The following is a 25,945-nucleotide window of genomic DNA, read 5'->3' on the forward strand; positions in this document are numbered from 1 at the left end:
TGCATGCCGAATTTCAGCGTGATCCGTCCAGTAGTTTGAGCTGTGCGTTGATAGATCAGTCAGTCAGTCAGTCAGTCACCTTTTCTTTTTATATATTTAGAAGAAGAAGACTACCTGAACACAATCCAATACCAATAACCATTTGCCTCATTTTGTAGCTTCAGTGATTTAGTATTTTTCTAACCCGCAATGTATATAGCTTGCTAAACTCGGGTCAACGCCCCACCTACTCCGAGTGACCTACTTATGGAACGTTTGTTGACCTCTAGCATCAGTCAGATATTTTATTTGCAATATATCGAGAAATTTCACAAAATATAGGATTTTTTAATATATTTTTAGCGTTTTTTTTTTGGTACCACATCAGTAATCATCAGTACTTTCACCTGTCTTTGATTTTGCCAGCGTTCTGGTTACATCCTGTATAAGACAGTGCCGCAAAGAAGCTTGTAAATAAAATTTGCCTTACCTTGCGTTTTCCTTCTAACAGGACTCCCCGGCAAAGCAATACCACTCCTATTCAAATGCACATTAGGATTAACATCCTCAATCAAATGCACCAAAACGTTTAACATTTTCAAGGTCACTTGCAAGAACTTCTCCGCTAGGTTGGCAACTTTCTGATTTTCCAAGTGTTGCCATTTTTCTTTCAACTCCTGAGTGTCCCGCTCGAAGATGTCGCGGTTGGTTGTTCTGTGGCGCATTATGTTGTGGATTTCCACTTCAATTAATAAAAAACAAAACTTTATTTCATTGACTTATATATTACTTCGTAAGGACAGGGCCATTGAACAAGCAAAATGGGCACCGACTCATTGGTCCTAAAATGTTTATTTAGCACCAATGCAACCTCAGTGGCGTCTGGATTTCAAACGGGTCGTTCATTAGTATCTAAGAGGTGGCGCTGATTTATTTAGTTCCAAAACCGTGAAAAATTTTGTTCGCTTGGGCATGTCTTGTCATTTATATATCGATGCTTTATTTTAAAGAAGTTAGTTTGGCGCTCTCTCTGTTACAGTCCGCCGAGGCTCTCTTGGCACTTGAATGACATTGACAGGGGGGCGCTGTTGGAGAACAAAGGCTTAGAATATTCAAACAAGAACAAAGGGATCACTTGGCGGCAACGTTAGTTCCGATTTTCGCCACGCGCCAAGATAGCCTTGTCGCAAGGAGATAGCGGATTTGCAGAGCATTGTCTGTCATTGAGACCGGCAAAAATGAATGACAGAGACAACGCTCTACAAAGCCGAAATATCATTCTAAAGGCCGATGTACATTATTTTCTGCCGCGTACTGTAAGTGAGTGTAATCTAATCAATTGAATTTACAACACATACCTGGATAAACCAATCGGCATATATCCAGAAGCATAGTCCGTACGCTAACAACAGTGTTGCAATAGTCCAAGTTATCCAGACAATAACTCAAGATGCCCTGCTCAGTGTATGCTTCTATGTGTTTCCATGGGGACCAGCGACGGCATACAAGTCTGAGTGCTTCTAGGAGACCTTGCTAAAGGAAATATAGGGTTTATTTATCTTCTTCTGTCTGATTTGAGCTTAATTACTATGTTGACTTGACGTTTTAAAGTGACGTTGCAGAAAGTTTTATATACCAAACTCTCTATAGCTCAAGAAAAATCACCTACGACTTATCAGGCTGTATGGTCTACGACCTTTGCCTTTCTGAGGCGGATGAATTGACTAATACTACCAAATTCTCTATTACGCGTGGATTCTACAACATACTTCGTACTTTTCACTAAGATAGCGGTGTCAACACAGCTGTTCTGCTTGGCGGCAATTTTTAAAAAGATATGAGTTACTCTCAAGTCGCACCTAAAGAAGTTTCACTTCAAAAATTACTTACCGAATAATGAACATAAGTTAACATGGCGCCATCAGATGTCTGTTTGGCGGCCATTTTGGAAAAATCTGAGTTGAGTCGCGCCTAAAGAAGTTTTACTTCATAAATTACTTACCGAATAATGAACATAAATTAAGGTGACGGCATCAGGACAGCTGTTCTGTTTGGCGGCCATTTTTGAAGAAAGTCAGAGTTACTTTCAAGTTGCGCCTAAAGAAGTTTTACTTCAAAATAAGTATTAAGTAATTTTTGAAAGTCGTCATCAAAACAGCTGTACTGTTTGGCGGCCATTTTGGAAATAGGTCAGAGTTCCCAAGTCGCTCCTAAAGAAATGTTATTTCAACAATTACTTACCGAATAATACTTGCAATTTGAAGCCATAAGCCTCCCAACTAAATCACCGACTATCGCCATAAGACTGTCCTTCCATTCCAATATCGACCCATTCTTCAGTTGATCAGGCAGGTCGTTGTAGAAATAGATCTCTCTCACTAATTCTAGGGATAAGTTGTGCGAGTCGAACGTGAACTTTTGTGTGTGTTCCTTTGATATATTTGTCATCATTGAAATGGGTGTTGTACGTCGGGGTGGATAGATCTTTGGTACAATGCTAAAATATTGTAACAATGAAAATCTTTATTACAGAAGTACTCTTAACACTAACTCTTAAGATAAGTCTTATTAACTGTAGGGATAAGTTGCGCGAATCGAATTCAAACATATTTTATATGTTGATATATTGATATTTGATATAATATTATTGTCTTGCTCGATGGGCGGATAGGTTTTTTGGTATAAAACCAAAATAATATTATCATTAAAATCTTTATAATAAACACACTCGAAAGATAAATTACTCGAATCAAATTTGAAAATTAGTGGTGTAACATTAAGATATTTGGGTTTTTCGGACACAAGGTGTAAAAAATCAACCAGAAAAGTTACTTATTTTGCGTACGCTGCCTAAACTATAAAAGATAGAACCATAAAATGTTCTAATTAATTGTAGATCTTATAAATATCTACAAAAAAGTCCGCGACACACTATACCCATCTATGTCGAGTGAGGCACAGCAACCATTTTTTTATTTAAAAATCTTGAATTTTTTTTGGACTACATTTAAACGCGTTTATTTTACTCATGCTATTAATCCTTATCAAAATAAATGATTTCATCACTAAGAACAGTTTATGGAGATAATATTTGGTCTTTGAATGATTAAAATTGGACGTTTGGTTTTGAAGTTATGGCGAAATTAAAATATTACGATTTCTGCTGCACGGCCCGTTGTCTACACTAATATTATAAAGAGGAAAACTTTGTTTGTTTGTTTGTTTGTTTGTTTGTACTGAATAGGCTCAAAAACTACTGGACCGATTTTATATTATATAAAGAGGTAATGTCGTTAAGTTTGTTTGTAGGGGGTAATCTTTAGAACTACTGAACCGATTTTGAAAATTCTTTCACCAGTAGAAAGCTACATTATTCCTGAGTGACATAGGCTATACGGGATCTTTAAAAACCTAAATCTACGCGGGCGAAGCCGCGGGGATCAGCTAGTTTATAATAAAGTAATAAAAAAATTGGAGTCAAATACCCAATTGGGGGACAGGATACGTACCTCGCAATCGCTTGAGCGGCCGCCGTTCGAACCTTTTGATCTTGGTCTCGTAATAAATGCAGCAATGCGTCTATTATCAGTTTACTTCGGGCGTAATATTCTGGATGTAATGTGAAAAGTCTGAAAGAAGATGGACCTTATTTTATTGCCAACTTATCATATTGACCCTGAAAACCCTGTTACTAGTGAAAATATATGCTCTAAAAGTTACTTACTTTGAATACGGCAATGATTCATAAAGCTTAGCTAGATTGACTCTTACTAGCCAATAGCTATTGTTCATCACACTGATCAGCGAGTTCAACGCATCGTTCATAAGCCACCAGTGGACACTGTTGCACAGTGATGTTGATAATGTTGTCAGTGATGTTAACGTGTGGATCACTGACGAGTGGATCTCGTCTGATAAACCCTGAGAAGGAATTAGTACAGTTTAACTTAAACACGGGAAAAGAAAAATAAACATAGCCTTTCTTGAAAATCTTCTATATATGAAAATGAATTGCTAAATGTGTTGCTGATCGTAAATCTCGAGTACAGCTGGACCGATTTCACTAATTCTTTTCTTATAATATTCCTTGAAGTACGAGGATGGTTCTTACGGAGAGGAAAATAAAAAAAGTATTAAAAAAATAAAGAATCGACTGTTAGGCGGTACGAAGTTCGCCGAGTCAGCTAGTATTACAATAAAATTTAAAGCTAGCCTTATCTAATTACTGTACAAATCATGCCCGCGGAGTAGTGTCAAGAATACTGGCTGCATTTACGCGCTGGACGGCCAAGCTGATCCGTTGCGCAAAAAATGAGCCAGCCCTTGTGTCACCAGATGAGGCTATTAATCGCGGTGAAATGTCTCGTGAAAATTCAAAAAAAAAATCGCCTAATCGGTTTGGTATATTTTACTGGCAGTATTCCAAGGCAACAGGGCGAAAACGTTATATCAGAAATGAAAACCAAATTTTCCCGTGTGAAAACGGCTTAGACTTAAAATCCGCTCTACACACGCGGCTATAAATTTTATCCGCGATTTGAACGTGGTGTCTGCGGACAAAAAATGTTCTTCTACATTCGCAGTTTCAAAACTTTTCACATTCGTCCTTTTATCGCAAACAACACAATAGACATCAGACGAAGGAAGACCCATCCAAGAATCTTGTTTTGCGATTTTCGCGACTCGAGTGTAGAGAGAGCATAAAAATTTAGACTTAAAGGAAGCTCTTACCTTCAATACAATCTGCATTAACTTCTCAATACTAAAATGAACACTAACTTCCTTTGGTAACAAACTATAATTCCTCCAGCGATTATAATCTCCATGGGCCAAATCTAACGCGGCAACCAAATAATTGCCAATACAAACCCTCACCAAACCCCTGATTTGGGGATCATTATGACTCTCTAACAATACAAATAAATCCGACATGTGTTGGTATTCAAAATCCTCATTTTTATCTTCATTACATACTGTTTGAACCTTTGTATCATCTGGGACATCTTTACTATCATAAGTAACATCTTCCATACGTTTTAACTCTTTTCGAGTAATCTTTTCGTCTTTAGAGGATTCCATATTGTCTGCATTAGTATCCAAATTGATTGTGGATTCACCGAAATGATCAAATTTCATGTCTAAATCTATGCTAGATGATAGAATATCCCCGCTACTGGACATAGGATACCCAGTCGAAATATGGTCGATACTGCCCGTCATATTAGAGTTTGATGTGAAATTACTATTCGTCATATTAGGGTTTGTACTATCTGCACTTAATCCGCTAGCTACTAAATCTTTGGCGAATGCTTTGCTATCCAAAATATTGCTTTGTATATCTTTCGAACTCGAGTTTTTTTGTTCGCTGTCAGTGGATTTCTCTAAAGATTTGCTATCTTTTTTGTTGAATTGCTGTGATTGGCTATCCGTGCTACGATTTAACAGTTCTTGGCTGAGGGACTCCGTTATGGAGTCTTGGTAGCAAACGTTTCTTTCGATTATGAATTCGTTTATGTGATCGGGATTTGAGTCAGTGCCTTCTGATGACCCTAAAATAATATTGTAGTTTCTATCAGACTTATAACCTGAGAAATCATACCTCCGAATGAAAGAAAACTCCGATAGTCTTCTTGGTTTCATAGTGAATATGGTAACCATTTAACTAAATAAATTAATACAGTTCTTGCAATTTATGAAGGCGAGTGAACTTTACTTGTGGTTACGTCGTATACACGGATATTACGTACGTGTGCGTGCATGTCGGACCAATCAGTCGCGAGCAAGCGCTCGCAAACGCACACATTTACTGTACCTTACGTATACCGATACGACTTAAACAAGCATCAGTCACTCGCCTTCGTGAAATGCAAGAACTATACCTATATAAGGGTTATTTCAAACAAAAATCGTGTTCTATGAAACTTACAAAATTAGTATAGAATTGTAACCAAAAACGAGTTGCAATCTGCAATTTTTTCCAGAATGTCGTATCTAGTGCTTAATAATAGATAGAGATCACTGATGGTAGCATTTTCCACTGGAGAATTTTCACTAGGGATACTGTTTCTACCTATAGGTACATACTTTATATTATGTGGAGGAATTCTATATCGGATTTGAGAAAACCATGAAAACTCGTACAGATTTTAGAGTAATATAAAGAAAAACACACTTAGAATACTTGATATACTTAGGTGATATACAAGAATAAAGAAGATAGTATGAAAGCTGTAAACCATAGGGGTGCAACTCTAGAACATTAAAAAATCGCAAATTGAAAATCGCTTGTCGTGCCATCTAAGCGCGAGCACGGCTAAACAAATAGAGAACAGTTTACAAAAGACGTCAATAGATGGCGGGCACATTGGTGTAATTTTAATGACATTAATAAATTATAACCAAGTTTTCATGTTTTCGTGTGCTGTAGTAAATATTTATATTTCTGTTAAATTTATCTGACCCTGCTTTAATAACAGGACTCTGTAGTCTGTATTTCCTTTCACCACCTCGATAACTATATTATTCTAAGGATTGATTTAGTGACTCGATTCATGCATGAACGATTGACCACGGCTACGGATTACGGACTTGTTTTTGCTTTGTGAAATGATTTTTCTGTGAATATATTTGTGCAGAAAAATGCCACGGAGATCTCGATGTGTGTCTGGATGTGACTAATTCGGTAAGTATAAAATCAGCTTACTCGTAATCTAACTCAAAATTACTTCAATGAGTCAAACTCTATGCACCATTAAGGCACCATTAGCACATTAGGTATTTTATCATGATACTAGGTATATAGTTCCTGCGATTTCGTCCGCTCGAAAAAACTATTTTAGAAATCCCGTGAGAAGTCCAATTTTCCGGGATAAATGTGGCCTACAAGTTACAACCGTCTGATGCAAGCTATCTCTGTACCAAACAGATGATGACCACCACTTTGTCTACGTGGATTTAGGGTTTTTGGGAATCCCATGGGAACTGTTTGAGTTTTCCGTGACAAAAGAAGCCTATGTCCTTACCTGGATGCAAGTTATCTCTGTACTAACTTTCATCATAAACGGTTACACAAATTTACTGTAAAAAGCTAGCATACAGACAGGTTGACACACTTTTGCATTTATCATATTGCTATGGATTATTAACTACTAATTCTGTAAATTTTTTGTTTTGTAATTAAGTGTACTTACAACATTTGTTTTGAACTTTATTGACTAAGTTATTTTTATATTATAGGTATCAGCTATCAACTAATTAAGTACAATAAGTAAGTATAGACTAATGCATATTTTATGTTATTACTTTTTCAGATGTTTGCATGGCTTTCCAAAACCTGGCTACTCCTCTCCTTGAAACCATTTAAACAATGAAAAGAGATAGTAGGACAACATTTAGAAAGCAAGACTGATAATGAAATAATATATAGTTACGAATTATCAAATTTGCAATCACCAGTTTGAAGATCGTTGAAATACACCAGTTGTGGTAGTAATATGAAAGTTATGAAAAGTAAATAACCAAAAATTTTGGATTTGAGCGTTACCTATTTCACAATCTCGTGGGTCTTGAATTTGGGTATGTATTTTATGTACCTAGTTACGAATTTATGAAAATAAAATATTTTACAAAACCTTAAAACCTTTTTATTTCTATAGTGTTTTATAATTTAGTATCTTAAAGAGTCAGTCTTGTAATATATATTTTTAAACATGTTTTAAACAAACGTTAATGGAATTATTGATGTTTTTTTAAAACATGTTCAAAAATATAAAATATTCTAGTAAAGTACATTTAAATAGCATTTAAATTTTCGCGCTCTCGCACGCCTAGCGCGCTTTTAGTGCCCTCTAGATGTGAGCACACGCGTAACTTTGAAAAAGAAATCTAGAGTCGCACATCTATCTCTAGTATATAGTAGATAATCTATGCTGTAAACCGAAATAAGTATAGTCCGCGACAGGTTGAGATGGCAATCGGGGTATGAGGCGGGGCGACGTCCCACACACCCGCACGTCACCCGCGCTCCCCCGTACCGGGTTAGCGCGGGAATGTGTAGGTGTGCGGGGCTCCCCACCCATCAGTTTGCCATCTCGATCTGTCACACATACCTGAATAATTTTGGAATTTAAGATCAGCATCTTTGTCCACATACAACGTAGCGGCTTGCGGATATAACTGCATTATAACAGATATACATGATAGGGCTGATGATTTTACTGACACCCTGACAGACCTAAAAAAAGTTTTTATAAGTCATCTCGATACAACATTTTGGAGTTATGTGCGTTTTAAGTAATTAACTAAAAATTAGGAGGCGGACGTTTTAACCACTAGGCTATCCCACTAGAATGTAATCTATTATCAAGCTAAAATACTAACCTGTCTGAGATGATTCCTCCCTTATTGCCTGTTAAAAGAAACTTAGAAACGAGCAATCTCACACAATACTTAAGTCGCACGTCGTCATCTGATGAGCTTCCAATATTTATCTGTAAATAAATAACAATGAGGGAATTCTATGCCTAGATTATTAAACTTTTTTTTAAATACTATTTATTTATTCGAGTTGTTCTTTTTCATTACTGTAAATCATACTTATAGGATCACTTCGTTGTCTGTCTGTCTGTCTATCGTGCCTGTCAAGTCTATAGGGTACTTCCCGTCGACCTAAACTCATGAAAATTTGCAGGCACTAAGTCTAACTCTAATAGCACAAGTACAGGAAAAAATCCGAAAACCGTGAATTTGTGGTTACATCACAAAAAATTTTTTTGTTGTATATTAATTATAATTTATTAAAACACATCACAGATGGCGCTGTCCGATCATTGCTTGCACTAGGTTACGAGTGCACAGTGGGCTAGTGTGGGAAAATGTTATTTCTTGTACGATGGTACGGGACTCGCACTTGACCTGTTTTTTTACCTTCAGTCCGCCATCACGCGTGACTATTCCATCATCTTCGTATGTGGCATCGTCTTCGTATTCCTGCAGCTTCTCCGACAGTTCCCTGGACATTTGATCGGCATCCGTCATGTGGACTTCTGAATCGCTTTCTGGTGAATCTGGGGTCTTCAGAGAAGAAATAAAGATAATTAGTTAGGGCTTTTTGCCTAGAAGTGATGGCCTAGTGGTAGAGGGCGCGTTTCCACTGAAGCGGAGCGGAGCGAAATGGAGCGGAGACGTGTGCTTCAACCAACCAGATTGTTGATAGATGACGTGCTAAAATTATCACGTCATCTAATAATAACCCTCATTGGCGGTTCCGCTTGTTTCTAAACGATAAAGAATTTTTTTTTCAATAACTTTTTTTAAACACGAACAGGGTTGTTCGCAAATTATGACTTAAATAAATGTATGCAAAATTATAATTTAAAAGAAGATTTTTTATGCATACGTGGTTTAGACACGCGAGAGATGCAAAATAGCCCATTTTCCGGCATGATTTAAATCATAAAATACCAAATTTCCCCTGCCGGGAATCGAAGTCGGGACCTCCCATTAATAAGACCACATTTCTCACCACTACGCCAAGGAGGTCGTCAAAAATCGACAAAGGTCGCCACATCAACAAGAGAAGAAAGATTTTCTTTTATAGTTCTTGCATTTCACGAAGGCGTGTGACTCATGCTTGTGTTTAAGTCGTATCGGTATACGTAAGGTACACTAAATGTGTGCGTTTGACAGCGCTTGCTCGCGACTGATTGGTCCGACACGCACGCACACTTACACAATGACCATGTAAACGACGTTGCCACAAGTAAAGTTCACTAGCCTTCGTGAATTGCAAGAATTGTACCTGAATAGCCAATTCATCGGTGCTGCCACACTCGGAATTCAACTGAAGTAAGCTCCCCAACTGTAAGGCGCCGCTGAATGTTATTTCCGTATCTCTAACGTCTAAGGGAACACTGGCCACGGTCCGTGATGATATAGCGCTTGTATAACCTATAAATTAAAAAATAAACAGAAAAATGACGTATTAGTAAAAACTCCCAGAAATTTTAAAAAAATCGGTCAAATGCGACTGAGTCAGACTCGCATACGAACGGTCGTACCATCGCACAAGAAATAATACTTTTCAATTTTTTTTAAATTTAATAAATAATTAATATTTATTGTTATAGCGGCTATAGATACACACAGTCTGAAAATTTCAACTCGCTACCTATCTCTGTTTACGAGACGGACGAGGACGGATGGACGGTAACGGTTTCGTCCATCCATCCGATGGACGAAATGAAAGTTCATTCAAGTAGACTCGCTTTGTTCTGTCAAATACAACTCGGGTATCTTTAAAACAAGAGTAAATAGGCATCTTCTATATAAAGATCTTCTATAATATCTCATTATAAATGCGAAAGTGTGTCTGTCTGTCTGTCTGTCGCTCTGCTAGCTTAGTACAGAGCCAGCTCACATCCCGGGGAAGGACATAGGCGTGTTATCTTGGGAAATCAAAGAGTTCCCATGGAATTTTTAAAAATCTAAATCCACGCGGACGAAGTCGCGGGCAGCATCTAGTGAATAATAATCAAAACTTACTTATATTCCTACGATGTCCTTTCTCACTCCGCCGTTCATCAAGACAAACAGTTCTTGGAATTTTTTCTAACAATGCCCTTTTATACTCATCTTTGGCTTGCAATAGCAACACGGACAGACATTCCATCACTGTGTTTTGTATGTTGTGCTCTGTTGTCGTTTGTTCTATATAATGAATGCAGAGTTGATAGAGCTGGAAAGAATTAATATAATAGGTACGTATATTTTTCTTATCTGACTTAAGGTGACGCTGGATGCACGTCCGAACTGCTCGGCCCACGTGGGTAACCTGTATGCTATTTCACCTAACATTGTGATAGAAAGAAATAGACTCAGTGATGAGCAGTGTAGCGAGTGCATGCGCTCACACTAGCGTCCGGATATATTGATGATGGCACACAGATAGTTGGACAGATGTCACCGATGAATTTTTGTAAATATATGATTTATGAAGGAACTACTTATTTCAATTATTATTGTATAAGATTTTATGGAAGAGCGGGGTCGCCTGCCACGAGTACTCGTAGCAATACTAAAACACTTACTGGGATGGTCCCAATTACTACGCACTATGTGAAATTGTTTTACCTACTGAAATAGATATTTTTAAATTTTTTTTGAATGATAATGATTACCTACTTATCTTTTGATGAATACTATAAAATCTCACTTACATACATACCTATTAGGTAACTACTACCTCAGCGTGTATAAACAACTCGTACTTATATTATATTATAGAAATCCATACTTCTATGAAGTGTCTGTCTGTAATTTCGAAATAACTACCGCAAGCTCATAATATTGTTATTTGAACTGTACCATAACAGCTGAATCAAATGTTTTTAAAAACTGTCTGTCTGTCTGTCTGTTTGAAGTTTGAACGGGCTAATCTTCGGAACGGCAGAACCTATTTTGACGGGACTTTTACAGACAAGTAGAGAATTAACAAAGGATACTTTTTTAACCGACTTTTAAAAAAGGAGTTGTGTTTTTCTACCTATGTACACAGAAATCTCCGAGATTTCTGAACCGATTTGCGTATTTTTTTTAATTGATAAAGAAACTTTGCAACATTGTCCTATATAAAATGTGGATTTCAACTCCTCAATCCTGATGCTGCAGGGGACATGACCACCAAAACTTATGGGATTTTGAAACTGTCGGTTATAAATTGATATTGAGAGGTAGGTAGATATCTACCAAGTAAAGACTTTATCATTGAACTCGAAGACCCACTTCTCGACCCTGATGCTGTACCTAAGGTATTGCATTGCTAAATCGTGGTGATCCCACGGAATTTTAAATGAATCATCGCCCACGCCCGTTCGGTACCCTCATTCCGCACATTGTTTTTATTAGTCAGTCCACCAATCACAACAAAGCATTCTCCCCTGTCCCCCGCCAACATTTTACGATTTTGTTTTCATGTAAATCCTTGTATATGCGTACTCTAGGAGTTGAATTCTCTGTGCTGGCGGATTACCTATTAGGAACACATGATTACACATTCGTTTGTCTGTGAAAATAAATTTTGTTGCCTACACTTATCTATTAGTAGCGACTAAAAACTATATATACCATCTACTTGTGTATAAAAAAGTCTAAATAAATTCCACTTTGATCTCAAAAATGAAAATTTTATTTTTATAAGTAGGAAGTAGGTACAATTCAATTTCCCTCTAAAAGCCCACTACACACATAAACACAATATGTATCATTTTCTGTTTCAACAGTCACATTAGATGTATCATTCGACGCAGAACTATTGAAGCTCTCCATTTCATTTCTGGAATTAATAAACATACAATCAACGTAAATATATTGTGAGTATTATCTATATAGAATGTATGCAAAAAACATAGCATAACAACTTACAAGTATGGTATGGGTAGACCTTTCAATATTTAGTACGGAATTGAATGTTGCAGCATCATGTTGGATTTCAGTGGTACGTATATTGGGCACATTCATTTTATTTTCCTTGTTTTCTTCTAAAAGGAATGCCTTGAGTCACTAAAATACAACATAATTCAGCATTGACAAATCTGACAACAAATAGTAAATCTCTATATTATTATATAAAAATGAATCGTTGAATGTGTTGCTGATCGCAAATCTCGAGAACAGCTGCACCGATTTCGCTAATTCTTTTTGATAATATTCCTTGAAGTAGGGGGATGGTTCTTATGGAGAGAAAAATTTAAAAAATGTCCTGAAAAAGAATCGACTGTAGGCGGTGCGAAGTTCGTCGGGGCAGCTAGTAACATAATAATTATATTATCCTAATCCTAATTCCTAATCTAAATATATAAAAGAAAAAGGTGACTGACTGACTGACTGACTGACTGACTGACTGACTGACTGACTGACTGACTGATCTATCAACGCACAGCTCAAACTACTGGACGGATCGTGCTGAAATTTGGCATGCAGATAGCTATTATGACGCAGGCATCCACTAAGAAGAGATTTTTGAAAATTCAACTCTGGAGGGGGTGAAATAGGGGTTCGAAATTTTGTGTAGCCCACGCGGACGAAGTCGTGGGCATTTGCTAGTATCTAAATAATATCAACTTACAAACACAGTGTCAAACTTTCAGAAGCTGGCTCTAAATGGTACGGTGTGATAGCATCATAATCTAATTCAATTCGATTTTTTGCTTTGTCGTTTCCTTGCCAAAGAAAATCCCGTGATCCACTAAAATAGAAGTATAATATATAAGTATTTATTAAAAATAAATAAATGTCATCATCAAATTCACCATCCTAGAGAACCTTGAAAACGACACTCGCGTCTATTTTTTATAAAAAGTGCTGGCCCGCCATCTTAGATTAAAAAATTAATGTCATTATCAAAACCAGCATCCTGGAAACCCTGAAAACGACACCCATTTCTATTTTTTGTGAAAAGTGCATGTCTACTATTTTGGATTTGAAAATAAATGTCATTATCAAATTCAGCATCCCGGAAAAGTACATATTCAGTCAAATAAAATTCCCGTCGAGTCACATTGTTACTCACGTCGGGTGTGACGCACGGGAATAACCCCGAAAAAGTAATGGCATTATCATCACAAGATAATATTATGGTTTGGAAAGATTCTGATGAATTTTAATAGATCTCCTCTTTGCAAGGGATTTGCTTTTGCGAGAAGCTTTTGCGAGTCTAAACCGTTTCTTTTTCCTCTTCCGCCAATCCATTTTTGTTTCTGTTACACGAAAACTCAAGTATATAATTAAATTGTCTAAGCACACAATATGACCTACATACTTATATTTGTAACTAGATGATATACGCGACTTCGTCCGCGAGGATATAGTGGTTTTTTAATCCCGCGAGAACTCTTTCAAAAGCGATCACTATTTCAAATTTCAGCCAAATCCGTCTTGTACTTTTTGCGTGAAAGGGTAACAAACCTATACACACACACACGCAGATACAAAATTTCGCCTTTATAATGTAAAGTGTGATTTGACAACCCTGACTTTCGGAATTCGGATAAGTCCAAATTATATTTTATTACTAGTTGATGCCCGCAACTTCGTCCGCGTGGAATTAGGTTTTTAAAAATCCCGTGGGAACTCTTTGATTTTCCGGGATAAAAAGTAGCCTATGTGTTAATTTAGGGTATACCCTAAATTAACACTTTTATCTATCTCCATTCCAAATTTCATCCAAAACTGTTCAGCCGTTTTTGTGTGATTGAGTAACAAACATCCAAACATCCACACACACACATCACTACACCTATTATAAATGTGATAGTGTGTTTGTTTGTTGGTTCGTTGGTTTGTCCTTCAATCACGTCGCAACAGAGCAACGGATCGACGTGATTTTTGCATGGGTATGGTTGACCTGGAGAGTGACATAGGCCACTTTTTATCCCGGAAAATCAAAGAGTTCCCACAGGATTTTTAAAAATCTAAATCCACGCGTACGAAGTCGTGGGCATCACCTCATCATCATCATCATGATCAACCCATCGCCGGCTCACTACAGAGCAGGGGTCTCCTCTCAGAGTGAGAAGGGTTTTGGCCATAGTCTACCACGCTGGCCATGTGCGGATTGGTAGAATTCACACACCTTTGAGAACATTATGGAGAACTCGGCATGCAGGTTTCCTCACGATGTTTTCCTTTACCGTTAAAGCAAGTGATATTTAATTAATTAAAACGCGTATAACTCCGAAAAGTTAGAGGTGCTTGCCCGGGATCGAACCCCCCGACCTCCGTTTAGAAGGCGGACGTCCTAACCACTAGGCTATCATAGCTTCACCTAGTTTATAATATTAGTAGGATATATGTAAACTACTACCACCAGCTGTCGATACGATGCATTCTAAAATAAATCGACCGACCGACCGACAGACCGACCGGCCAAGTACGAGTCAGACTCGCGCCCCGAGGTTTCCGTACTACAATAGTAAAATGTTTATCTCTAAATCTCCGTTTAGAGATAAGCATTTACAATGTAACTTAATTTATTACTACTATGTAACTAGAATTTCGGTACATATAAAAATGAATCGCTAAATGTGTTGCTGATCGCAAATCTCGAGAACAGCTGAACCGATTTCGCTAATTCTTTTTTTATAATATTCCTTGAAGTACGAATATGGTTCTTACGGAGAGAAAATTTTTAAAAAATTCCTGAAAAAGAATCGACTGTTAGGCGGTACGAAGTTCGCCGGGGCAGCTAGTGAAAAATAAAAATAAATAAATAGGTAAATAGTATTTTTTGACATTTTGCATGATAAATCAAAAACTATTTATTATGCACTAGATGATGCCCGCAACTTCGTCCGCGTGGATTTAGGTTTTTTAAAAATCCCGTGGGAACTTTGATTTTCCGGGATCAAAAGTCAAAGTCAAATGATTTGTTCAAAATAGGTAATAAATTACTCTTTTCGATTGTCAGTTGTTGGATTTGTAAAATATAGTGGTGATAATTATTTCGCAAACGCTACGAGGGTGTCGCCAAGGGCCTAGACATTAGGCACACGACGAATATCTGAGTTGTTCATTACGTCTTACACGTAAATGTGATGCTGATAGTGGTATAAACATCTGGTTTCTGAGCCTTTGGTTTGCTCTTGCTTCGCTGAACTGATTGACTGGTATGTCATGATAACTGATGGCGGGGGTAAACACCCCCTAGTGTGACCTCCAACCTCCCCTACAGTCACCCCAAGCCTCGCTACTTGTCACTGATTGATGTACTGGGTTGATTGATTGATATACTGGCTGATTGATATCCTGGCTGATTGATGTACTGGCTGATTGATATACTGGGTTGATTGATTGATTGATATACTGGCTGATTGATATCCTGGCTGATTGATGTACCTACTGGCTGATTGATATACTGGCTGATTGATATACTGGGTTGATTGATTGATATACTGACCGCACGAGTCAGTGGCCTGATTGGATATAGCACTTGGTCATTGGTCTGATATGAGTATCGTTATCATCATCATCATCATCATCATCACGTCCACTACCGGACACTGGTACCCCGTAGAGACCCCCCACACGCCAAGGTCTCGTGCCGGCCGAATCCAACGATTCGTTGCTATCCATCTGATGTCGTTTTGTTATGAATTATCGTTGTTCATAACCAACCTGATGCTTCGATATAGAATCTGATAAACACTTATTATGCATGCCTGCATTGGGAAATAACAATCTGAGAAATAGGTGATTAACTGACTTACTGAGTCGCCTCTGATATTACCATCTCTATAAACACATCACAACACTGATTAACTGATTTCTACTTTGATTATTGATACACCTGATATATCTACGTCTGCTCTTCCCAACGTTACGGTTGTTATTGTTTTTAGCCCATGTCTCGTTCCCGGGCCCTTCATTCCTCACACCGCTGTCTCGGTACTTACCATCGTGTTTATAAGTACCTATCCTATAGCCACATGTATCCTACTTTTATATATTACTCTATATATTACTTCGCGTTCGCGACAGAGGGTTCCAAACGTGCCCAAGACTGAGAAGAGCCCACAGCTAACTCAGCCGGGTATTCTTTTTATTATCACCACTTTACAAAATCATAAATTAAACTTATTAGAACTATCACAAAGCCGAGCAACTCATTCCCAAGCTTGCTTATCATTTAAATAATCCTTTACAATGTAATAGGATTTTTTAATTAGTTTACGTTTTATGAAAACTTTGAACTTATGACAGTCACTTTGAACTTATGACAGTCACTTTTTTTGTTAATTTATTTATGTTTTTATATACGTACAATAAATTTTCAAAAATATATTGATTATGCACTGTCATAATTTTAACTTCTCTAAATTTAGTTCTCAGCGACTCTCGTGGTCCCATACTATATATGGCTCGAACAGCCCTTTTCTGCAGCACAAAAATAGAATTTATATCAGCAGCATTACCCCATAATAATTCCGTGGTGCCATCTGAATCAGGGTTTCTACTGAAAACCAGCGCTGTATGTTTTTGTACTTGTGCAAGACAATATGCATTTATGCTGAGTAGGGACCTTTTTTTTTGGGTTGTGCCACACATGACATACTTTATTCCGGCGCTTCTTCTACTTGAGGTTTTTTGACTTTATTACTCAAGTATAAGAGGCGCTGGGATAACCTAACCAGTTGGTAACTGGTAATGTGTGGTACAGCTTTAAAAAATAAACGTTTTTTCTTTTCTTTCTTTTTCTTTTCTAATAATATGCCATATGACATAATGCTGTGAAAGTAACTAAAATATACTAGTCTCGCCGTTTCTATGTCTGTCAACTGGCGAATCTTTTTTACCGCATATGCAGCAGAACTGTCTGTTCGATAAGTTATTTATATGAGAGCCCCATTGAAGTTTCGCATCTAACGTTATTTCCAGAAAAATAGCGGTATCCACTAAATCTTATTTATCATAAAAGTAGCCTATGTCCTTCCCCGGGATGCAAGCTATTTTTGTACCAAATTTCATCAAAATTGGTTAAATGGATGAGCTGTGAAAAGCTAGCAGACAAACAGACGGACAGATAGACAGATACACTTTCGCATTTATAATATTAGTATGGATAAAAATAAATAAAATCGGTTTTTGATGTACAAGTAAGGTCCTTTTATATGATATCACACTTGGTTTACTAATCTTACTTGAAAGTTGAAAATACTAACTATTCGTTAATGAACACATTTTTATTTATTTTTCGTGATGTAACCACAAATTCATTGTTTCAGATTTTTCCCCTTACGTGTGTTATAACTGTTATTACCTACCTGCCAAATTTTATCATTCTAGGTCAGTGGGAAGTACCCTACAGGTTTCTTGACAGACACACTGACAGACTGACAGATAGACAGACAGACAGACAACAAACTGATCCTATAAGGGTTCCCTTTTCCTTTTGAGGTACGGAATCCTAATGATCTCTCTTTTTGCACTGCATTTAATCTGAATCCAAGAATTCCCGATCCGAAATAGCCGTAAGCAAGACTGTATCGTCACTTACCACCAGGTGAGATTGTAGTCAAGGGCTAACTTGTATCTGAATAAATAAATAAAAAAGTACTATTTGTACGAAGCGTTGCGTACTTTATTTGTAAGACGGACAGACAACAAACTGATCCTATAAGGGTTCCTTTTTCCTTTTGAGGTACGGAATCCTAATGATCTCTCTTTTTGCACTGCATTTAACCTGAATCCAAGAATTTCCGATCCGAAATAGTCGTAAGCAAGACTGTATCGTCACCTACCACCAGGTGAGATTGCAGTCAAGGGCTAACTTGTATCTGAATCAATATTATTATTATTATTTTATTACTTATAATAAAACTGTAACAGGTGAAATTCTGTACATTGAAGATATTTTGAAATTTTTTTTTCGAGGGCACTCTATAATCGATACTGAACCCAAAACTGGAATTTTTTTCATTTTTGTCTGTCTGTCTGTCTGTCTGTCTGTCTGTATCACGGCCGCGCATCACGCTGAAACTACTGAATGGATTCCAATGAAACTTGGTACGATTTGACGTCATACTATAAGGATATAGGATATAGGATACTTTTTATCCCGAAATTCAGCATGGTTCCCTTAGGAGAGGGGTTGAAAGTTAAAATGTATACTGAGCTGTAATTCATTAACGCGTAGTCCGATTTCATTCATTCTTTTTTGTTAGAAACCATACATGTTAAAACTTCAAGTGCCAACTTCTCAACCATCATCATAATAATCACGGGTAGCTTTTGTACTTTTGGATTTCAATCAGCTGTTTTAGGAATAGTTGATGTTGAATTGATATTAAAGGTACGCTTAGAATAAACTATCTCTGGTTTAGGTACCAAGCAACGACTTCATAATTCAACTCGATATCCCAACTCTTCAACCCTGATGATGCAGGGTATTGCACTCCTAAGCCACTGTTGATTGTGAGATAATATTGTAGATGCCAAACATATATACCATTATTGAACTTTAAGTTCCAACTCTTCAATACTGATGCTGCAGGGTACTGCACTCCTATTCTATGGGTCTTAGGAACTGTTGTTGGTGAATTAATATTGTACCATTTACTATTGTACCAAACCACGACTACATGGTTGAACTCCGTTCACAAAAATCCACGCACTCCATCGAAATCCTATTCTATTCCAAACTTATTCGCCAGCGTGACAGGAGTGGAGAAGGCGGATAGGGACGTGTGAGGGGTGCAACGGATCAACGTGATTTTTTCCATCATCATCAGCCTGCGGTCGTCCACTGTTGGACATAGGCTTTCCCTAAAGAGCGCCACCACACCCGGTCCTCAGCCTTCCTCACCTAGCCACTTCCCGCCAGCCTCTGTATATCGTCGGTCCATCGTGCTGGAAGGCGTCCCACACTACGCTTACTTATACCTACGCGGTCTCCACTCAAGAACTTTCCGGCTCCAACGGCCATCACCTCTACGACAGGCATGACCTGCCTTCTTTTATCCCAGAAAATAAAAGAGTTCCCACGGGCTTTTAAAAACCTACATCCACGCGGACGAAGTCGCGGGCGTCAGCTAGTAAATAAATAAAAAAGTACTATTTGTACGAAGCGTTGCGTACTTTATTTGTAAGACGGACAGACAGACAGACAGACAGATAGACGGACAGACAGACAGACGGACAGACCGACAGACGAACAGACGGACAGACGGACGGGCAGACGGACCGATGGACGGACCGACAGACGCATGGACGGACGGACGGACTGACGGACGTACGGACGGACGGACGGACGGACGGACGGACGGACGGACAGACGGACGGACGGACAGACGGACCGACAGACAGACAGACAGAGGGTTCCGTTTTTTCCTTCTGAGGTACGGAACCCTAAAAATACAAAGAAATACCACCAGGTAGGTACCTACCTACCTATATTATTATACATATACAGGTACCTTTTTAGGGTTCCGTACTTTATAAGGAAAAAAGGGACCCTTAGGATCACTTCGTTGTCTGTCTGTCTGTCCGTCTCTCCGTCTGTGTCGTATCTGTCACACAAACCTATAGGATACTTCCCGTTGACCCAGAATCATGAAATTTAGTAGGTACGTAGGTCTTAGAGCACAAGTAAAGGAATAAATCCGAAAACCATAGATTTGTGATTACAACTTACAAAAAAAAATTAAAGTGTGTTAATGAAAAAATAATTAGTATTTTCAATTTTCAATGTATAATAAGTATACCAAGTGGGGTATTATATGAAAGGGCTTTACTGTATTGTGTGTATTCTAAAACACATTTTTATTTATTTTTATGCATAATAGTTTTTGATTTATGGAGCAAAATGTCAAAAAAATACCTGAGTACGGAACCCTTGGTGCGCGAGCAACTCGCACTTGGCCGGTTTTTTAAAATTAGATAAAATAAATAACTAAACAAAGTTACTTACCTATTGTACTAGGACCACACGAGTAGATATCCCTACTAGGACCTCAACAACAAAGTCAGGTCAATAAACCAATGAATAAAATTGGTGTCCAAATTTCAAATTCCAGAGGTCAATGTACAAAATGCAATAAGTATTTGAAGGACTTATTGACTCTGCTCTGCTCAATCTTCTACACATTTGCATAGCCACTGAATAAAAATTAATTTTATAAAATCATTACGACTTTTGTTTTTGAAAACATATTAATAACAACAGTTGTCGTCATAGAAACCACAATATTACACGCGCAGCCGCGCGCCGCTGGGCTGGCCCTTCCCTCCGCCACCCGCGCGGTGTCTAATGTTTTGGGGTGAGAAGCATGATGATTTTAGCCGAAATCTAGCGCTTGAAAAGGGTTGAACAGTAGTTTGGGAAAAGTATTTTTGAGAAAAAACTACTGAATTTAGGTTTGCAAAGTAAAGTTATTTCAACTAATGAATAAATAAACTATGTCTAATGATAATTTTTTTTAGAATTTTCCTATTCCTAATCTTATTTATTTACGCCCAAAGTTGACATAAATTTAGTGTTAAAATAGGAATCTTTTGAGGCTCGTAACTTTTAAATCAATATTTTTTTCAATGTTTTAGATATCATTGAACCTAGATAATGACGAGATAAATCGATATAATTCTTAGTTTTGTGCGTACAATATCGAATATTGTTGTATTTTCCCTCCTACGTTTGTATGAAGAAAGCACCGAACTGAGCTGCCTTAAAAGGTAAACAAATAACAGAAACCTTTGAGAAAGATGTAATAATAAGGTTTGCCTGGCGCTTAAGACATCCCGGGTATAAATAAGGCCCGGGTATCTTTAAAACAAGAGTGAATAAGCATCTTCTAGAATCTAGAAGATCCCTATTCTAGAATCTAGATAAACGCGTCCCATCTTAGGCCACTTATCACTTTCTTGGCAGCATTCTACGCGCACATGATTTTTTTAGTAATTAGATAAGGCTAGCTTTAAGTTTTATTGTAAAATTTATCAATAAGTTACTTAGTAACGTTTTTATATTCGTTGAAAATTGTGTGGTCCCTTTTAACAAATATAACAACGTTAATAAGTAATTTACCACAGATTACAGATAGATTGATTATTATTAATTGAAGCGGTAAATCAATACATTTTTAGATTTACCTCCAAATAATCCTGCGCACTGAAAAGATCGTTTTCCTTGAACTTCGATATATTGTTGATCTGGAATATGGCTTTGATAACGCAAAACCATCCGACTACCGCGTTGTCTTCTTGTGCTGACGGCCATAGCTTCTCTGTTGAAAAAAAATTTGTAACACATTTCTTGATCAATAATATCAATAATCTTGAATCGTTAGTAATAAAATGATGTAATTTTTTTGTATAGCGGTAGTTTACGGGGCTAAAATTCATTATTAAAGAGATTCATTTAAAAAACATCATGATTTTTTTTTTAACATTGAAAACAATATTGTTACAAAATTGAAAAATATTTGTCATTTATGCATTGTGACGTCATTATTCACTTTCCGTACAGCGGTGACGTTAATAATTAATTATATTAAAAACAAATAAATTCATGGTTTTTTAAAATTATTCTTTAATAATGAAGTCTAGTCTCATAAACGACCACAATCCAAGACCCCATTCTTCTATTAAATAGGGGTTGAAATAGGGGTTGGAAATTTGTGTAGTCCACGCGGACGAAGTCGCGAACATAAGCTAGTTAAAAATAAAATAAAAGTTTACTACTCACCATAAACTCTAGCTAAAACATTAGTTAGTAAAGGTTCCCGGTGTGAACACAGATGAGCTACACAATTCGCGATACCCCTTCTCACTGCTGGCTCTGAACATTCTACATGCCCTAAGAGAGCTTTGGATAACTCTGCAAATAACAAGTCATTTTTTTAGTAGCAAGCAAATACGGTATTTGACTATGTCAAAAATAAATTATTTCTCAGTAATTATTAAATAGAGCGTCTTCCAAAATACGTAAATTCAACATACTTTGTTAGTTTTATGTGTGACAACCATTTTATATTATCGATTAAACTAAAAAAAGAAAGCACGTCAAATGATTAGTGAGTGACGTCACATACCAGCATTTCATAGAATTTCGCATACTAGAAGCGCGCGTTTTGAGGTTTGATATAAAGTTACTGATTTGACTAGTTGTCAAATACCGTATTAGCAAAAACATCTCGGCCAAGAAGCTGCTGCTGTTCAATCAATCAGTTTTGTCTGGTGGGGGAGGCTTTGGCAATAGAGCCTTGATAGCTCAATGGTTAAAGGAGCGGACTGAAAACTGAAAGGTCGCCGGTTCAAATCCCACCCATTGCACTATTGTCGTACCTACTCCTAGCACAAGCTTTACGCTAATTGGAGAGGATAGGGGAGTATTAGTCAGCAATTAACTTGGCTAATATTCTTTTTTTTTAATGTGCTGCGGGCTTTTCAAGAATTTGACAAATGGTGCAGCAACTGTGGTCTCCACTCTCCATGTTAATGGACCCAATGGCCACAGATATTACACCATTTGGGAGAGTTACATTTTTATGGCCTGTTCCTTTAACCAATTTTTACTAAATTTGGTACAGAGGTAGCTTGCATCCTGGGGATAGATATAAGCAGTAGCCTATTGTCCTGGAAAATTAGCCTATATCTATCCTCCTACAGGAGTTCCCATGGGATTTTTAATATCTAAATCCACACAGACAAAGTCACTCACATCATCTAGTACTTGAACAAGTGTCAATTGAAAATACATACCAGATATCTCTTCATCAGTTGTATATTCAGCCAAAGCAGTCAGCAGCCGTGGCAAATTGTGATCTAACGCTTCTACAATAAGTTGAATTTCATTTGTCTGTCGTACAATTTGACTGAGCTTTGGGAACAGTGTTTGTGCTTGGGAACGAATTTTGCCAACTCCTGGTCGAAGCCAACAGTCTCCAATACAAATGCGAGAGAGGGCAGCCCTGATCCATCTAAATAAAAATAAAAATAAATTATTTAATACATGCTTTCAGATTTTATTTTTATTTTATTTTATTGAAAAGGTACACAAAACAGGTTGTAACTATAAAATGTCTAAATATAAATACAATAGATCAGGATCTAAGCCTCTACCCTTACGGCAATGACGCAATGCACATCCGTCATTTGAGTTCTAACCGTCATCCGTGATAATACCAGAGATATATCTATGATATATTATGTCATGAGCTCCCATACAAAACAAAAAGGAACGTATTTTCACGGACTCGGATCAGATGAGTGCGTAACCGCCGTTAGCTGTACACATTACCTAAAATCTAAATATATAAAAGGAAAAGGACTGACTGACTGACTGATCTATCAACGCACAGCTCAAACTACTGGACGGATCAGGCTGAAATTTGGCATGCAGACAGCTATTATGACTTAGGCAACTGCTAAGCAAGGATTTCTGAAAATTCAACCCCTAAGGGGATGAAATAGGGGTATGAAATTTGTGTAGTCCACGCGTACAAAGTCGCGAGCATAAGCTAGTAAATAATATATATGCATTAAACACGATGACATAGAATTTGTACATTAGATAATGTCAAAACGTGTTGTTTAATTAAAAATTCGAGTATAAATTAAATGCTAATCAAAAAAAATTACCTAGCATTTTTGTTAACATCGATCTGGTTCTGCAGTATAATATTAGTTTTATAGGAGTGGAAGGCAAAGCCTCCTGCTACAGCTCTGTTCAGTGCTTCATCTCCGAGCAAGCGCACCTCTGCCTGGAATAATATTCAAAACTAAGGTTAGATATATTTAATATCCTGCTATCTATGCCTACTGCCCCAATTACAATAAATGTAATAAGTCATTTTATGGCATATTTTAATTACTTATAGTTAATTAAAATATGCCAAATATATGATAATATGCCAATATAATATATAATATGCCAAATATATGATAATATGCCAATATAATATATAATATGCCAATTATTAAAATATGCCAAAATTAAGATTCAAAATTAGCATTATCAATCAATCTGATTCAAGTTTTTGTATTATGCCAGGAACCTGTAAATTTTGATTATTGTTTATTTAATTCAAACAGGTTTGTGCTATTTTTCAACATCATCATCATCAACCAATAGACATCCACTGCTGGACATAGCGCTCTTGTAGGGACTTCCACACGCCACGGCCTTGCGCCGCCTGAATCCAGCGGCTCCCTGCGACTCGTCTAATGTTGTCTATCCACCTAGTGGGGGTCTTCCAACGGTGCGAGGTCGCCATTCCAGCACCTTGGGACCCCAATGTATATCGGTTGTACGAACTATTGTGCTATTTTTAGTCTACTACAAAAAAACAAGTTTAAAAAGTTTAACTCCATAAAAATAGATCTTAGTGATCAATTGTTATGAATTTTGTATTTTTAAAGTCCTGCTGGCATTTTCACTAGTCTTCCAGCACAGGCTCAGCTCAGGAAATCTCTACTTTAACGTCTACTTTAACTTACACTTTCATTGCTGGCCAAAGTTAATAAAATTGGTATGGCTGAGTGTAGTAAATTTGCATAATGTCTTGCACAATTTTGCCGGCTGCCCAGCGCTCCTAAACACCGACCCAACGTCCCAGCTGCGGCTTGCAGCTCATGACCTCTGCAAAAACACTTTACTTGCAAAAAGAACCACAAAAACACCACACCACCTTCTAAACGTACTCACTTAGCTAACCCTTCACAGTTTTTTAAATACTCTAAGGCTTTCTCCGCCTTTTCCAACACGTTCATGGCTGCTTATTCATCAGCCAAGACACGGAAAAGTCGATATGCTCATATTTATGAAGATTAGTAAGCAAAGAAACAATCGGAATTTCCACAGCGGAAAAACGCAATAAACAAATTGGAAAATCAATCACTCAAACCAAAAACAAAGAGAATATCATATTCTTTGACCAATGAGTAAATGTCATAGGCTTAGGTATTTGACATTCCTTGTTCTGAGGGTATTTGGGTAAATCTGGGTAAATTTTACTCTATGGTAAATCTTTACCGAATCATTATCCGAAAAGGAATCTGGGTATTGGCTGCATGCCTTGCCATCAAAAAATCTCGGCACACTTTTAGATAACGAAAGTTTTCGTGTGGCTCTAGGTCTCAGATTGGGAACACCACTGTGCCATCAGCACAGATGTCCGTGTGGAAAAGAGGTTGATAAATTTGGAATCCACGGACTCTATTGCCAAAGGAGCTCCGGTAGGCTGTTTAGGCATGGCTCTCTTAACGATACAATTAAAAGAGCTCTTGCCACCATAAATATTCCTGCGCTCATTGAGCCGGCAGGGATTAGTCGGGATGATGGCAAGAGACCTGATGGATTGACGCTGGTTCCCTGGGAACGGGGACGGGCGCTAATGTGGGACGCAACTTGCGTTGACACATTGGCCCCGTGTCATATCAGGAAGACAGCATCAAGACCGGGAGCCGCAGCAGAAAC

At 37.5% G+C, this 25,945-nt stretch overlaps 1 protein-coding gene across 4 annotated transcripts in view; it reads right to left on the reverse strand.

Moving 5' to 3' along the window:
* Positions 1–25,363, reverse strand: part of htt (huntingtin) — a 51,799-nt gene extending 26,436 nt beyond the window's left edge. For all 4 annotated transcript variants that reach the window (XR_011238140.1, XM_034981355.2, XM_069506806.1 and 1 more), the window contains exons 1-17: positions 25,175–25,363; positions 24,967–25,108; positions 24,109–24,230; positions 23,230–23,447; positions 22,214–22,345; positions 21,619–21,752; positions 10,522–10,714; positions 9,779–9,927; positions 8,905–9,051; positions 8,359–8,468; positions 8,088–8,212; positions 4,711–5,528; positions 3,704–3,900; positions 3,489–3,608; positions 2,221–2,476; positions 1,338–1,512; positions 470–721 (exon numbers count right to left, since the gene is read on the reverse strand). Coding sequence is in view for 3 of the 4 variants with exons in the window: in XM_034981355.2 (XP_034837246.2) it covers positions 470–721; positions 1,338–1,512; positions 2,221–2,476; positions 3,489–3,608; positions 3,704–3,900; positions 4,711–5,528; positions 8,088–8,212; positions 8,359–8,468; positions 8,905–9,051; positions 9,779–9,927; positions 10,522–10,714; positions 21,619–21,752; positions 22,214–22,345; positions 23,230–23,447; positions 24,109–24,230; positions 24,967–25,108; positions 25,175–25,239 (3,355 nt within the window). In the remaining variant the exon portion in view is untranslated. The remainder of the gene's footprint in view (positions 1–469; positions 722–1,337; positions 1,513–2,220; positions 2,477–3,488; positions 3,609–3,703; positions 3,901–4,710; positions 5,529–8,087; positions 8,213–8,358; positions 8,469–8,904; positions 9,052–9,778; positions 9,928–10,521; positions 10,715–21,618; positions 21,753–22,213; positions 22,346–23,229; positions 23,448–24,108; positions 24,231–24,966; positions 25,109–25,174) is intronic.
* Positions 25,364–25,945: the final 582 nt, after the last annotated feature.

This window comes from Maniola hyperantus, chromosome 24 (genome assembly GCF_902806685.2).
Source record: "Maniola hyperantus chromosome 24, iAphHyp1.2, whole genome shotgun sequence".
NCBI classification, from domain to species: Eukaryota; Metazoa; Arthropoda; class Insecta; order Lepidoptera; family Nymphalidae; genus Maniola; species Maniola hyperantus.